The 16,687-nt window shown below is 39.5% G+C and overlaps 1 protein-coding gene across 4 annotated transcripts in view; it reads left to right on the top strand.

Annotated features, from left to right (window-relative positions):
- The first annotated feature begins 473 nt into the window (after positions 1–473).
- The window catches only part of sez6b (seizure related 6 homolog b), a 195,437-nt gene continuing 179,223 nt past the window's right edge, over positions 474–16,687 (top strand). For all 4 annotated transcript variants that reach the window (XM_016488765.1, XM_016488769.1, XM_016488766.1 and 1 more), the window contains exon 1: positions 474–779. In XM_016488765.1, the coding sequence (XP_016344251.1) occupies positions 695–779 (85 nt within the window). In that variant the 5' untranslated portion in view covers positions 474–694. The remainder of the gene's footprint in view (positions 780–16,687) is intronic.

The raw sequence follows: 16,687 nt of genomic DNA, 5'->3' as shown, positions 1-16,687 counted from the left end.
ATAATATTTTATTTATATTTTAATTACATTTTTATTTTGTTTTTATGAACTAAAAACAAAACATTTGACAACTTCTTTCACCATATTTCAGCCTCTTAATGCTTTTCTTTTTTTTTTAATAATCTCTAGACATTACACACATACAGTTATTACTCTATGCCCTACAAAATATTTCAATATGACTTTTATTACAGAAAACATGTATTTCATATGAAAACATTTATTCATTTTTTTATTGCATTTTTAATATATTTTTGACTAGCTCAGTAGGTGTGCACACTAGAGTAATCTGTTTAATCCGTAGTGCACGGTCGACCACTTCCTCCTTTCGCCTCAGTCAGCAGTTGAAATGAAATACAAATGCTAATACATGAGCCATTTAATCGAGGGCACTATTAGATTATGTACGGTACAAACTTTGCGCGGAGCCTGAAGTTGTTCCAGTTGCCGACGCTAGGAGCTGTCCGCGGTACTGAAACGGCTCGACTCAGTCTGAGAGGTGCTGACAGAAATTGAACATTCTCCGGCTCTCCTCCGTTCACAAATACAAATCTGACCAGTGCTCCCCGTCTCGTTCCTCACGGCGCGTGCGGCGGAGGTTTCGCGGAACGTTTGTGTCCTGTTCCTCTTTAATTATTCGGAAAGTGTTTTAATACAAGGACATATTCTGTGATAGGAGCCCACTGCCGCGAGCATGAACTCGACAAGAAATTACACACCAAACATGGTCATTCTGATTCTGGCCGTATTTGCTGTCGTGTGGGTGGCACGAGGGCAAGGTAAGCATTTATATTTATAATTCTAAACATTGTATACTTGTTCTGCTTTCCACGCGATTAGCGGAAGAGGATACGCGCAGCTCCACAGACCCCGATGGGAAGATGATGTGAACCCATTTCTCACTGTATTGTACATTTGTTAGCGGAGAAAAAACTCTTTGTGTTTTTGTGATTTGTGTTGAGGAGGTTTATTTAAGACGCTTCACTAGTACTTTGGTTGCACTCGAGCTGAAATATGTTCTCTCATCACACATTGCCCAACAGATGGACTCGTAAGTCAAAAAGTCATCGGCGTAATTGTGATAAAGCCCACACAGGATGGACAGCACCGCGCTTGACAGTGTATTTCCTATTTGCTCCACGCTCTTCTATATTTATTTATAGCATTGTGTTATTTTTATTCTAGCCAGAGATCTATGTTTTAGTCTCTCGTTTTCATTTTCCATTTTTCTTCCATGCCTCAATTCAATTTACAGATCATTCACACTAAATTTTTATTTAGACGAAATATTATAATTATGTATTAAATACACTTATTGGTTATTGATCATAACATAAAAATCATTATTGACTTATTGGTGTCAGCCAGAAATGTAATGGCTGTAAGTTCTCATTCAGTATTACGTGATGTAAAGTTAGTACACAAGCCAGATCTTTGGTTATAGATTTATCTGATCAGAATATTACATGTGATCATGTATAACAAGCTGAAAAGTTTGAGGTTCAACAGGTTTTTAATTTGAGGATCATAGTGTGGTGAGACTAAGGAACATTATTTATCTACTGATTTAAAAGTGAAATGTACTTTCAGTGATTATCAAGATCGGACCTTCACAAGTCACTGTAAAATGCATTTTATTTACAGGGAAAATCCATCCATAGTTATGTAAACTTAAATTAAAATCTCTTCAGTAACTATTTTAATTTATTGTTGTAGAAAGAAAGCAGCGTAATCACGTAAAAAAAATGTTAAAACTAAAGCACAATGTTTGGAACATGAGAATAATGTAGGTGACGTTTTAAAATTAGATTGGTTTGTTCTAGTATAATCTGTAGGCCTGTTTCATCCACACTTCCTTTACACCACACTGTTGACAGAATAAGTGAGTGACATCTTCTGAAACAGTTTGCATGTTTCATATCTAATATTTGTCATTTAACATAGGGGACTAAAACATTGTTGTCAGTAATATCTGACGTTGATATTTCTCACGATTTGTATTTGTTTTGAGGATTATATCAGTACAGAGTCTTACAAAGTTCATGTTTATGTTTAAAACATTGATTAATCACACAAAACATGTAAAATATAACACTAAATGCTAGCCATGCATTTTGCTCACTGAAAACTGAAAACTGCTACAGTCATTTTCCAAGCACAGCATAGTCCATGTTGCACTTCATTTTCGCACCAGAAAGCTGTTGTACCTAAGAGCTCTGTGTTGTTTTTAGCTTTTGTCTGACAATTCCCGTCACTCTTTTTTTGTCTTACTGTAAAAGCTCTGCGAGCAATACAAGGGATAATCCCTGTGTTATTTGTCAAGAGCTGCTCCATGCAGTATACTTTTGAGAGATACGCAGCACTCAATTCTCTGCGTAAATATTCTGTGGTGTCATTTTCCTTTGAAAAGTAAGAATGAACTGGAATTTGATTGCATGTCAGCCAAATGATATTTTTTAATTTATACATAATTTCCATCTTGACATTCTTCCAATTCAAGAATACCTTTGCACTTTCACTCACCTGTCAGTCGCTGCTGCGGAGACACTTGCGAAGCAATCATCTCACAAGCCCCTCATCATTTGGGAAGAATCTTTCATTTGCAAATGTGATATGTTTCATAGTTTTAGGTGGCAGGATTTAAATTGCGCTTCATAGTTGAGACTGATTGAATGAGCAGAGCTTTTCCATCCTGTCTTTTGTCTCAGACTCCTCTTGTCTGTCTGTACTAATTACATTTTGCACTGTATTGATTACATATTGGTGATTGGAACATTGACTTTTCTGCTTTTAGAGGTGTATAAGTTAGTGTTTGCGATCAGTCACCTTCAGGACGGGTGTGATGAGGCTTCAGGGTTGTGCGCTGAATGGCTCTTACCTTGAAAAGCACTCTGACTAATGCACAGCTCCATCATTCCACACTGAGCACAGACAGCAGGCTAAAAGCACGGCCCACCACTCACAAATGGATGATGGGCTATACAAGAAATGCAGGAAGGTCAGTGGATCAATTTGCTCGGGTCTGTGCTGTCCTGCTGTGATAGACACAGATGTAAATACACAATTAGTGCATGCACACCAGGAAACGCACACAGGAAAAGACAAATGTTAATGTGTAAAAAATATGTGACTCATGTTACGGATGTTTTGAATACGGCAATGGTGCATTAGCAAGTATGAATGTTTTTAAATGAGGTTCACTGGCGTACAGGACACCCCCACGGCTCGCTCATGGCATTGTGAGCAAAGGATATATGGTTACATTTGTAATCTGCAGCAGTTTCTAAAACATACAGTAGCTGCGTCTAAGCATATATGTATATATGGTGCATTTGCAAAGACTTTTCAATGCAGCATAAGTGTACGTGAAATCAATGAATATTGATTTGCATGCACAACAGACAGAAATCAAGTGTGCTGATTGTCATGACAGAGCAGCTGGTTTAAAGATGTTGTAGGAACCTTTACCAGCTTTACCAGCTGCTTCCCTGTAATGCAACATTTAGATTTTAATGGAGCTTCATTCTAGAATCTTTGCTGTGGAATCACTTGTCTCATTTACAGCAGATTTATACTTTGAACATAGCAACGAAAAGTCATAATGAAGATTAAAAGAAATAGGGATGCATGATGTATCTGTACCATAGTTTTGAGTAAAAAATGCTGGTAAAAAAACAAAACTTTATTCTACAAAAAAATTGATACCTCCAGCATGAATTTTGAAGTTGCTAACAAGTTGCTGTATAAGGATTACAACGATCAAACATGATCGCTATTAGGTATTAGTTTTAAGTATATATGGTCACTTAAAGTTATTCTTAAGTTATATTTAATAACACTGTTAAATGTAATCTTTAGCAAATCTCAAAAATGAATATTTATTTTTTAATACTTTGCATTGTAATGTTGTGATGCCTCAATTCAATTTACAGATCATTCACACTAAATTTTTATTTAGACGAAATATGATAAAATTGTATTATCGGTCACTTATTGGTTATTGAACATAACATAAAAATCATGATTGACTTATTGGTGTCAGCCAGAAGTGTATCAGTGAATTGGTGCATCCCTAATAAAATTATTATTAAGGCTAAATTGCCCAAAATAACATTAATATCTCTAACAATGTTGCTAAAAATGATTCATGACATCAGTTTGGAAACCAAAATGCTTACTCGCCATTGGTTCCCTCTGACATTTCCTTTGAGAACTGTGATGAGAATTGTAGTTTATGGGTTAGAGAAAAATGTGATCTTTGGTTAATGTTACTTAAGGGAATTTTCTCTTTTTGTTGTACAAAATAAACTCATACATCCTACATGAATTTTAAAATTGCTTACATGTTGCTATATAGTGAAAAGAAGCTGCAAGTAACACATTGAATTAAACGTGAAATTTTGAAGTAGTGTTTTGAATTACTACTTCAGTTTTGAAAGACTGAAGTTGTATTTTTTGTAAAACGTACTCCAGTAACCTGTTTTATTTACAACTTTGAAAAATTATTGTACAAGTCTCACAATGGTTGTCTCATTCATCAAGCATGTAAAACTCAAATCCTTGCTGTAGCTGTAGTCTATATTTAGCCACTTGTTAGCAAACACAGCAGCATTAAAATCCACATTTGAGATATGACTGTAGTGCCGAATGGTCTCAGAGCAGCGCAAGTAACATAGCGCAGTCGTCTGAGCCACTGTCTGTGCTCTGGCACTGTGTAAGATCAGACATCCCAGGTCTCCACTGAGAGAATAAGAGTGTCAATGATGGGTCGACTTAAACACCGTGCTAGTCAACCTAGCCTAGATCAGCCCTCGAGGAGGGTGAGTTCCACAGCCTGACCTCATTACCCGAAGCACCAGGGGGAGGGTTCGGCCACACTTCCTCCCAACGTAGCTCATCCTGCTCCGAGAAGCCATTAGGCTCACACCCTGTCTTTTAGGATCAAGCAATATCACTCAATCAGCAATTTATCAGTGCCCTGTGTCGGCCCAGGCAGTGCTGGAGAAGAAGGATGGAAAGGGGAGTGATTGTCAGCTTGACCTCTTGACCCCCACACGCACACTCGCTCAGCTGACAGCAGAGTCGTGGTAGAAAGTTCGGAGATGGTATTAAAGTAGCTCAGTTTAAACGTATTGTAGGGAATTGCCGTTACTATGGAATAAAAAATACGGAGTGTCTATTTATCTTAGTGTAAATAGCATATTGCTAAAAATACTGCTATTTTCACTTAGTGTAAATAGAATCCATTGCTAATACGAATTGCTAATACGATTTGAATCGCGTCAAATAGCCAACAACACAAGCTTTTCCATCTGCACCACTGGAGCTGATTTTTTACAGCCACTTTTAAAGTGTTGACTAGCCTAATCACACGTTGCAGGGTGGAATTACTGTACATAGCCTCTGCCAACTAGGCGGGCTATTTGCACTAAGTGTAAATAGACACTCCGTATTTTTTATTCCATAGTAAGGGCAATTCATACAATACATTTAAACTGAGCTACTTTAATACCATCTCCGAACTTTCTACCATGACTCTGCTGTTCTTCGGCTGGTTCTTCCTGTATATGTTGAGTGACAGATGTCTCGTCCAGTCAGTGGTGAGTAATCCCAAACCAATGGTGCTGTCTCAAACTATACCTACCTCTTCCGGTTTGTCTATTTGTTGTTGTGTTTTCTGACTTGTTAATTTGTTTTCGGACTTGTCATTGTGTTTTCTGACTTGTTATTTTGTTTTCAAATTTGTCATTGTGTTTTCTGACTTGTTATAATGTTTTCTGAATTGTTGTTGTGCTTTCTGAATTGTTATTTTGGTTTTTAGACTTGCATTTGCGTTTGTAATTTGTTATTTTGTTTTCAGAATTGTGATTTGTTTTGCACTTCTTTACCACCGTACATTGCAGAGGGATCTCATTATAATATTACCACCCCTTAATCTGTTAGTTTCCACCCACGGCGCCGTCATTTTGATTTCGTAAGCGACAAGGGTGTACTTTCTGTCCGTGTGCTTCGGATGTGTGCACTCAGAAAACCGTATATCAGAAGTTTAAACTAATATGGTTTAAAACGCATGGTTTCAGCACGATAAATATGATAATCAGAACCAAAACAGATGTTTTTAGCAGGTACCAGCTGTAATGGTGCAGCTCTATTCTGGAAAAGGGGGCGGGGAGCAGCAGCTCATTTGCATTTAAAGAGACAGGCACGAAAAACAGCGTGTTTCTGCTTCCACTCAAAATAGGCATTTTCACAATTATATAATAAATGACCTGTGGGGTATTTTGAGCTGAAGCTTCACAGACACATTCTGGGGACACCAGAGACTTATATTACATGTTGTAAAAAGGGGTATAATATGTCTCCTTTAAGAGGAGGCAGTGCATTCATTGCGCTATGACTGGCCTATTACGCAGTTAATGTGATAAATCTTGTCTCTTGTTTTCATGCGTGTTGCGCATCTGTTCATCCGTCTGAATGAATAAATATAATGTGAAGACTAATTAAAAAGTAAGTAAACAACTCACCCACATAGATATCATGTAAAAATCAATTCTGTTATAATTTACTCACCCTCAACTTGTTAACACAAAAAATATATTTTGAAGCATGTTGGTAACCAAACAGCCTTTGACATCCATAGTATTTTTTTTTCCAGACTATGGAAGTCAATGGCTACCAGCAACTGTTTGGGTATACCAACATTTTTCAAAATATCATCATCTTTGGGTTTCAACAGAAGAAAGAAATTTATATAGGTTTGGAACAACATGGGGGTAATTAATTGATGACAACATGTTCATTTTTGGGTATTAATTATAGCTTTAATGTTGACACATTTTCCAGGTTAAATAAACATTACTTACACAATATATATATTGTATTTTTACATTTTCAATGTAATTTTTTACAAGTATACATATCTTATCAAGTTAGTATTAAGCATTTTACATGAATCCCAAATAATAACTATAAAAAGTCACACTTTTCAAATTTCATGCTTATTTTATTTGTGAACTGATGTTCTTTTCATTAGTCAACCTATTTTAGGATCATCATTCATCAAAGCTCAGTAAACAATGACAGGTAAAAAGTGTCATGATGGTCACAGACATGGAGATGAACCGTTAATTTCACCAAGCTGACTGCTCACTAAGAAGCCCTTACAGATCGAGTTTTCAACTTGTTTCAAATTTTTCATTTTTGGGTGAACTATCCCTTGAAGTGTAACTGGGACATTAGTTTACATTGGATTAAAATAAAGCATGTGAAAAATAGTGAGGACTTTGCCTCCTCAATTCAGAACACCACTGCCCTTACCATCATACAGTAACTAACCCACTTAAACAGCATTTGAAGTTCTTTTGTAGCGGCTACATCTGAACATCTGTGCAGCCGGGATGATCAATGACTTTGTCAGGCTTCCAGAGGCCAGATGGTAAAGATGGAAAAGTAGGGAGTTCAGATGTAGAGATGGGATTGAAATAACGTGGTTGCCTTACTGAACTTGTACTATAATGGATCCGGTCTATATATGGATGAGAAGAAGGCATAATGTAGCCCAGGAGTCTGACAGGCTTGAGTCTAATTATAAAACTCGTATTTTTGCAGTCTAGTCTTTATGTATGCTCTTGACCTAAATATGCCATAGTCTATATCCTGTCCTAATGATTCCCATGCTGTTTTGTAGTGCAACATTGCACTCGCACACACATTGCACTCACATGACTTGAAAATGTTTTTGCCCATTTTTGCTGTTTTCTCCATTAGCCCTGATAAAAATGGAAGACCTTGCCGCGGCGCTCTCATCCTTTAACCCACACTGTATGTATGTTTGTCTTTATGGCCTGTTTTAATCACTAGCCATGGCAGGAGCATGGGGAGTAATAGTGCTTTATGTGCTTGTCCTGCCCCTTCCATAATTCAGCCTGCCCTGCTTTTTACATCACATTCTATGGCATTCGGAAACGCATTATGATTTACAATTAAATTCAGTCTTGTCCTTCTCCAGAAAATGAATGGGCGGGAATTGCCGATGAGAGCATGTTTTATAGATTAAACCTCTTATTAAATTAATCCAGAGTCTTATTTGTAAAATTGTATCTGATTGAATTCACAGACCCCCTCCCCCAGCTTTCATCATACACGCACATGGTGATGTGTTAAGGGCGGCGAGATTATGTTTGTATAGATTAACCTCAGATGGTATGTATTATGAGACAGATGAGGACTGATGTAAAAAGATATAATCAGATAGATGAAATTTGAATAGAATATGTAGTGTTATATTAGATATCATGTTAGGTATCAAATACGGTGTCAGATGTGTTTATGCAAAAAGGTCCATAAAACAGGGCTCCAGACTGTGACTAAAGGGCCCTTTCATCGAGATATAATTTTGTGCATGAACTGTGATGTCCAATTCGTGAACAAATGACTCATAAGAACCAGTTCTTTTCAATTAGTCAGTCAAAACATTTAATGAAACAGCCTTTAGTTAGTGGTTTAAATCTGACTAATTTGGTGAATCATTCAGAGGTGTTCACAACTGACTCTTTCACCGAATCATTTTTAGGTTAAGTCCTGTTCTTTTCAATTAGTCAGTCAAAATATTTAATGAAACAGCCTTTTGTTAGCAGTTCGAATCAGACTCATTTAGTAAATCTAGGGCTGGATGATATGACCAAAATGTATATCACGATATATTTCTTAATTTCGGTCGATACGATATAATTCCGATATCGATATGAACACTATTTATCTGAAATAGAAATCTTTTGTAACATTATAAATGCCTTTATCATCACTTTTGATCAATTTTAAGCATCCTTGCTAAATAAAATTATTAATTTGATCAAATGAAAATGCCATCGAAACTTTTCTGAAGACAGTCGGTTCCCTTCAGACATACATTCATATAAAACACCCGCGCCGTGTTATGATTTTGAAACGTGCAGTGCTCATGTTTATTCAACGAAGTCAAACGGCACAAATAAATCAATGTATGGGAAACTGGTAATGTATATCGAAATATCGGAAATGTGTTTAAAAATCATATCACCGTTATTGAAAAAAAAATAATATCGCGATACATATTGATATTGAATTATTGTCCAGCCGTAACTGACTTTTTCACTTGAACCTAGAGTAATTTTTTTTTGGGTTAAGTCCGATTCGAAATGAACCATTTCTGTGATTGTATAATTTAGGATTTTAAGACTTACATTAGTCTGTTTCCTGATTGCTTGTTGATATGATAATGTATAAATAAAAAATAAATAATACACCAGAGTGATTTTCATATTTTTATATAAATATATCTGGTTATTAAGGTCCAGTTGTAAGGTTTTTGAGTCAGACAGAAAAAACATCTTCATTGAGTGATTCTGTAATATGGCTCCTAAATATTTACTTTAAGGAACCAATGGCTCCATAGTAGGGGTTGAACGACTTCTGATTTTTTGAAGCTGACTTTTATGTGATGAAAGTCGAGTCGAAGTCGACTAGTCTGCTGAAGGTCCCCTAAATGTTTTGAGCTGCTGATAAACGACAAACTCCCTCTATCCCCCCCATCACCCCCACCTCTGCCTGTCTCTTCTGCCGAGGAAAAGCAATTTGCTCTTGGTGATCCGATGCAATCAGTTGTGCTTCATGGCTTTCGAAAAAAGTCTGAAAAAAAGAGAAAATAAACAGAAGGGAGGAAAAAAAAACTTGCGAGAGAGGGACATCACTATTAATTAAACCTCACGCTCCTGAGTTCTGATGATCATGTGCAGGAACTGCACCTTAAACCCTCCTTTTCGCAGCGCTTGCGTGAAAATGAGTGTTATTGTGCCTGTGCGTCTGCCCCTCCTTTAGGACAGAAGTTGTGAATCAGGCTTTGACAGTTTCCAGGTGCCGAGGCGATGGTAAAGCTTTATCACGCTCTCTCTCTTTCTTTCCCTCTGCCATAACAGTCTCTGAGGCACGCCTGACACTTCCACAGCCTTGTGAAGTGTGTATCCCAATCGCTTTTCTCCCCAGCGCTCATTCTCTTCAGAAGCCCTTTTGCGTTTTGCCATGTGTATATATGCCTTTTCCCCTTTTGCGCCTGCTCCTCATCTCGCTCAAGAGCTTGTCTGATGCGCTAAACATCTGCGGCGCTCAAAAGCACCTGCATGCCCGCTCAGCCTCTGTATTCTGGCAAGCTTCCACTTCACTTGAACTCCACTTGTTTTGTTTTTTTTACTGTATATTATTAAACCAACAGCTCACGTCGTCACATGATTACACATCTCCAGCGGGGCAGGTTATGAATGGCCACCTCCCCATCTGCGACAGTCTTGATAGCAGGCAGAATGCCATCTCTGTGTCAATACCGCTTTTCAGAGCTGATCCCTGCTGTCCTTTCATTTAGATTTCTTCGCTTGTCCACCAAGACGCACAGCTGGGGTTCCACCAATGCTGCTGGTGACGCCTGTAAGTGGGCTGTGGGACATTAGCGGGACACTATTAATGTGTAACTCCACAATAAAGGCTTTCAACCCACTTGAGGGGAGGAAGGAAAGCTTGTGGATATTCATTACAAATCAATGGGCCAATCTCCCACGCCATCGGCTGATGTCCACCGCTCTATTTTTCTGTCCATCTCTGCTTGGCTTATGCTGGTGATGTATTGCGCTCATAAATATTGTGGTTCTTTACTGATAGGCTTTATATTAGCAGTATTGATGGACAGACTGATTCAGATATCTGTGAGACACAGATTGACCCAAACCTCCCCTTGCCTCCCCTTGTGAAAAATAATTACACTTTACTTATTAAAGAGTACTTATTATGGAAATAATATGCTTTAAAATAATATTCTTAAAAGGATAGTTCATCCAAAAATGTAAATTCTGTAATTATTTATTCAAGTAGTTCCAAACCTGTATGTGTTTCTTTCTTCTGTTGAACACACAATAAGATATTTTGAAGAATATTCAGTTGAACAGTTGCTGGTAGCCATTATGGGAAAATTAGTATGCAAAATGCAATGTGTCAGACTCTGTTCCGTGTTTTGTGTGTGTTTTGCTCCCTATGTGTTTCCTTGCCCTTATTTGGTTTTCCTGTTCCTGCTCCCTGATTGTTTCCCATTTGTTTCCAGCTGTGTTTTCCCTCATGTTATTATGTTTCATAAGTTTTATTTGTTATTAGTTTAATTCGTCTGGTATTGTTTATGTCAACCTCCTCTGCCACGTGTGTTTTCCTGGTTCCCTTGATGTTATTAAAGACTCCTTGTTGATGTACTCCACGACTCCTCGCTCCACGCTCCCTCACAGTAGCGATCGTGACACAATGGAAGTCAATGGTTACCAGCAACTGTTTGGTTACAAGCATTCTTCAAAATATCTTCTTTTGCGTTCAACAGGAGAAAAAAAGAAATGTAATGTGTTTCGACACTTAATTGCATATTGTATTTACAATCAAATGAAAATGTGTTGTAATTTATATATTAAAAGCAGATAGTTCAACTTAAATACAGTTAGTTGAACTTGCTTTTTTGACCTACTTAAGACGTCAGTACACTTTTATGTATAATTTTATAATTCTATAAGTGTACTGTCGAATGTATTGACAAGAATTCAAGATAAACTAAAATATACTTTAATGTAATTTCTATCGAAATTTCTATAAAATGTATATTTGTAATTGCACATTTGTAATGATGAAGTTGCAATTTAGTACATCTAATATATTTAATAATACACTACAGTTAAAATTATAATCAAGTATTTAACGTATTTTAGCATATTAGACAACACATTAACATTAAAATAATTGTACTTCTTTAAAGCATGACAAAGGATTATTAAAACAATAATTTAAAATGTACAATAAGTAAAACTTTTAATTTGACATAATTACGAAGGGTACTTCTTTAAATGTGTACTTAAGTGTGTTAAGAAACTGTCACTCTCTTTAAGTACACTTAAATGGCCTTATATTTCATTAATACTTATTTAGATTTTAGTACACTATAAGTAGACATTCAATAAAATTAAGCACACTTCTTTTTCACAAGGATCATCACAATAATTATCTCAGAATGAGTCCATTCATCCAGCCGGAGTTTGAGGTGGAAAAATAAAGCAGAAACCAGGTGTAACATGCATGCAGATGGCGTCAGTTCGCACTCCAGCCTCTCTGCCGCATGTATATCTCCCAGGCCCTGTCTCCATATCGATCCATTAGTCAGAGGAGAGCGAACGGCGAATCAGCCACTTCTTGTCCCTCATGGATTGGCAGACTGTACGCCTGGCTAATTGGGCCTGGCGTCTGTGGCGCATGCAGAACCGCAGGCTCTCCGCCACAATTAAGTCTCTGACAACCTTCTCGTCCCTTCCCTGCGTTTGAAGTGCTAACTGCCATTTAGGAGCTACTTCATCTAGAGCGTTCCCCAGCAGGGTGCAGCAGTTAGGGAGATGGCAGGTAATCACCGGAGGAACATTTGGAGCAGAGCAGGAGTGCATCCTTGGTTTCGCCGCATTAAAGCATTGAGCAGAACAGGTCTTAGCATACAGTGAATTTATGCAACTGATTGTGATAGGAGTTGTGATTGTGTGTAGATTTGCTAAATTAAATTATAACTTAGGACAGGCATTATCAAACTTTTTGATGAGAAGGATCTTCTTCCTAAAATATATAGGCAGCTATTGTATGTGTATAGAGTATACTATTCACAAGTTTGGGGGTGGCAACATTTTTTAATGTTTTCGAAATATGTCTCTCATGCTTGCTAAGGCTGCACTTATATCAAAAATACAGTAAAAACAGTAATATTGTGAATATATTTTAAAATATAATTTATTCCTGTGGTGGCAAAGCTGAACTTTCAGCATCCATTACTTCAGTCTTCAGTATCACATGGTCCTTCAGAAATCTTTCTAATATGCTGATTTGCTGCTCAAAAAACTAATATTTTCAATGTCGAAAACAGTTGTGCTGCTTAATATTTTTGTGGAAACTGTGATACATTTGTTTTTCAGGAATCGTTGATGAATAGAAAAATCAAAAGAACAGCATTTATTTGAAATATAAATCTTTTGTGATATTAAAAATGTCTTTACTATCACATTTGACCAATTTAATACATTCTGACTGACCACTATGACCACTAGAAAGCTGCTCCAACAGATTTCTGTGAGTGGTACTGCATCATGAAAATAGCACTTTTTTCTGAGAGCATCTACTGTCAGCCAAACTTGCATGGAAAGGTGTTAGTGCTGAAAAGAATAACAAAAATGTAATTTAAATGCATAACAGCATTATTTCAGTGCATTTTGTCCCTGTTTAGGCTGGATCGCTGGTGATGTGTAAATAAAACCCAGGTTTTTTTGTTCTGAAATATCATACATAAAAACTGTTTAGTAAATCCTCCCCAATATTTCTGTAAATACATAAGTTGCCACTCACTGGGATTTCAAACTGTTGGATCATCTATGCGGCACAAATGATATGTCATTAGTTGCGTCTTTCTTCGGAGAGGAAGAGGGAAAGGGAGGGATTTGAACTAAGCTAGCATGGGCGACAGCAGACCTCAAAGTAATTTCCCTCCCATCACATTTAGCATTTACCATAATGTCCCTCATTCCCCATAAAGGACTGATTGATGGCTTGCCAGGGATTGTGACTAGCATGCACACCCAGTGCTTAAGGATATTCAAATTGCTTTGTGCCCTTGCTCTCACAGGCCTCGTACTAGCAGGATGATTTAAAGGTGGTAACAAGATGTGCTTCAGGGCGCAAAATATTGAACACCATCAACGATGCAGCAACTGAACAAAATGCCTGTCAGTTAAAACAAGTTATTAGATCACAGGCGAAACCGCTCTTCTCTTGCATATAAATCCTGCCCTCTGCTCCCAAATCTATCACGCAGATACAGCAAATCCCCCAATGCACTACTTTTCTCTGCATTAATGTGTATTTACTTGTGAGATGGAAAACATATTGTGTGCTAGCACAATGCAGAGATGATTCATCCCTTTAAACTCTTTAAAAACCCATCTGACAGGACAAAATACCTTGCAGGGTCTATTTTCGTTCCGCTATAGTCCTTTTCTGTAGACTAACGTAATGAGCATCCTGCCGCAGATTGTGGAGAGAGCACATCCCGCGGAGCTCTAATGAACTTAGTGTATGTGCTGAGCCGATGTCAGGCCCTTAAGAGTCCCAGACATTGCCATAATAAAGATGAATCATGCAAATCCAGGGTGTTTGCACAGGACGCCATCGCTGTGAATCACTCCTCTCATTATTTACCTTTACCAAGTTGTCGGGAACAATGCCACATCGCACTGAAAGCTAAATAGATGGATTTGGAGTGGTTGGAGATGCTAAAGTAAGACAAATGTCTCGACATGCAGTTATAACACTCTTTTTTTGCACATAGTCACATATAAACATATAGTTTGAAAGGCGTTTGTGAGAACCGAAAAGCAAAATGTCAAAGGATGGACTGGGTCTATGCTTCAAATGGCTTTAATCTGACAGTTCTTCAGTGATTTTTTTCCTCTCCCAGTGTGTTACTGTTAGCAGGAAACACTGTGGCACGGAAGCACTAACAGTCTTGGTTTGCACTGTTCTGGCTGCCAGTTATGATTCTAATGATTACAGCTGAACATGTCTTTTGTTTGCAAGTGACAGAACTTTTTTGGAGGCAATGCAGCATACTGGGAATAGCAAGGTTTTTATGTTATGGAGGAGATAGCAGGAAACAGGAGATGGGTGAATGGCGTTATTTGCCCCTTACCGGGGCTATATTAACTCGGCAGGCAGTGTAGTCTGTGAAGGAGCAGATGCGAGATTGGAATAGAGCAAATGTTCTGAACTGTACAGCCAGCTGCAGCATGGCGAGCCCTGATTGGAGCCCTTTCTGCTTTAGAGCACTTATTCATTGATTGATTGATGCATTCAAACCCAGCCGTTCATTATGTGCACTTTTTCCGCTTCCCCTGTGACTGATATTCAAGAGGGACGTGCAGTTCCTGAAGTCGATTGTTGAAATTTCTGGCAGTAAGAAGAAGGGAACAGATATTGAACACAGTCAGTGTGGACAATCGTTTGCCGATTAAATGTTTGTTAATTAGCTAATCAGGGGTTTTGATTCAGCCTTTTTGTGCCTGATCTATGCAGATAATGAATATTTGTGTACGTATATTTAATGGTGATGTTTTAATTGGGCACATTTTATTTGAATTTTAATGCTTTTCCCAATGGCATCTTACTTGCGTACCTACAAGTAAGCAATTTAAAGGTTCCCTTTCAGTGGGTCACTCCGAGTCACGTCGGTGACCGACGAATTGGGATATCGCTTCGATAGACCAATCTACTTCGAGTGTAAACTAAACGAGCCAATGCACATTGGTATGCAATTATTGCATCCAGCTGCCGCTGATCACAGCGTGAGTATAATAAGGCAGCAGGTGCAATGCATACCAGCTTTTCGCTTCAGAGCCGAGGGACAACGTCGTTCTGCTTAACTGTGTCTGTTCGAGAACTACGAGTTCAGCACGCTCTCGGAAGCTTCTTGTGTTGGCGAGACGGCGCTTCAGCGGTGGTCGTTCCAGTGTCGAGTGGGTTGCGCACTTCAGGCTGCACTACCCCTGTCGTGTTGCAAGCGGCCATCTCCCCTGTGCGCCTCAGCACTAAAAGAGCATTTCCTAAAGAGCAAATTTCTCTAAAAGAGCTACACGGGTGCGTCTTTATAAAGAAGATGGATCGTCCTTATAAGGATCGCTGCCTCACGTGTCTGGGCATCAAGCACGCTGAGGTGGCCTTCGTGGATGAGTCATGTTCTCATTGCGGGAACATGACCATCTCGGAGCTGCGAACCAGGCTCCGCTACTCGCAAGGGGGCGGAGTCCCGTTGCCGCTGCCGCGATCTGGGGCTCGTTCTGGCGGACAGACGAGAACCACTTCCAGCAGTAGCACGGGCGGTTTGAGGGTTACAGTGATGGCAAACGGTGATGGCACAGGGAACCAACCCTCTGGGGACCATCACTCCTCTTGCTCCTCCGATCCAGTGGAGCGACCCACGGAACGCTCTGGGCCCTCTTTAAAGAGCGTACCAGCGGTATCCAGTGGACCTCCCCCCGACCAGATGTCGATCTCAGCATCGGAGGGAGAGCTGTCCGATGAAGATTCGGCCCCGCTGCCGCCCTCCGGGACAGTGGCGAGGCCTGAGTCGGATCCGGAGATGGCAGCTATGCTTTCCCGGGCCGCCGAGGGGGGAGGGCTCGAGTGGAAACCTCCACCGCGTCCCGAGCCCTCGAGGCTGGATGATTGGTTTCTCGGGGTAGCTCGCGCTGGTTCTCAGCGCCCCGCCCCGGTGCCTTTCTTCCCGGAAGTGCATGACGAGCTCACCAGGTCGTGGATGGCACCTTTTACTGCCAGAATCCGGCCGGCGGGCTCCTCCTCCTTCACCACCCTCGAGTGGAGCGGGCGGTAGCAATGCAATTGTGTCCTAAGTCCGCCTCCTCCTGGCGGGGAGACCCGGTACTTCCTTCCCGGGCCTGTAGGCATTCGTCTGGTCTAACCGGCAGTGCCTATACGGCTTGCGGGGAAGCTGCTTCCGCCTTACACGCTATGGCGTTACTGCAGGTGCACCAGGCTAAGGCACTGAAGGACCTGCACGAGGGTGGTCACGACCCGGAAGTTCTGAAAGAGC

The sequence above is a fragment of the Sinocyclocheilus anshuiensis genome, unplaced genomic scaffold (genome assembly GCF_001515605.1).
Source record: "Sinocyclocheilus anshuiensis isolate Anshui unplaced genomic scaffold, SAMN03320099.WGS_v1.1 scaffold1455, whole genome shotgun sequence".
NCBI classification, from domain to species: domain Eukaryota; kingdom Metazoa; phylum Chordata; class Actinopteri; order Cypriniformes; family Cyprinidae; genus Sinocyclocheilus; species Sinocyclocheilus anshuiensis.
Note: the sequence above shows the minus strand (reverse complement) of the source record. Positions and strands in the feature narration are given on the sequence as shown.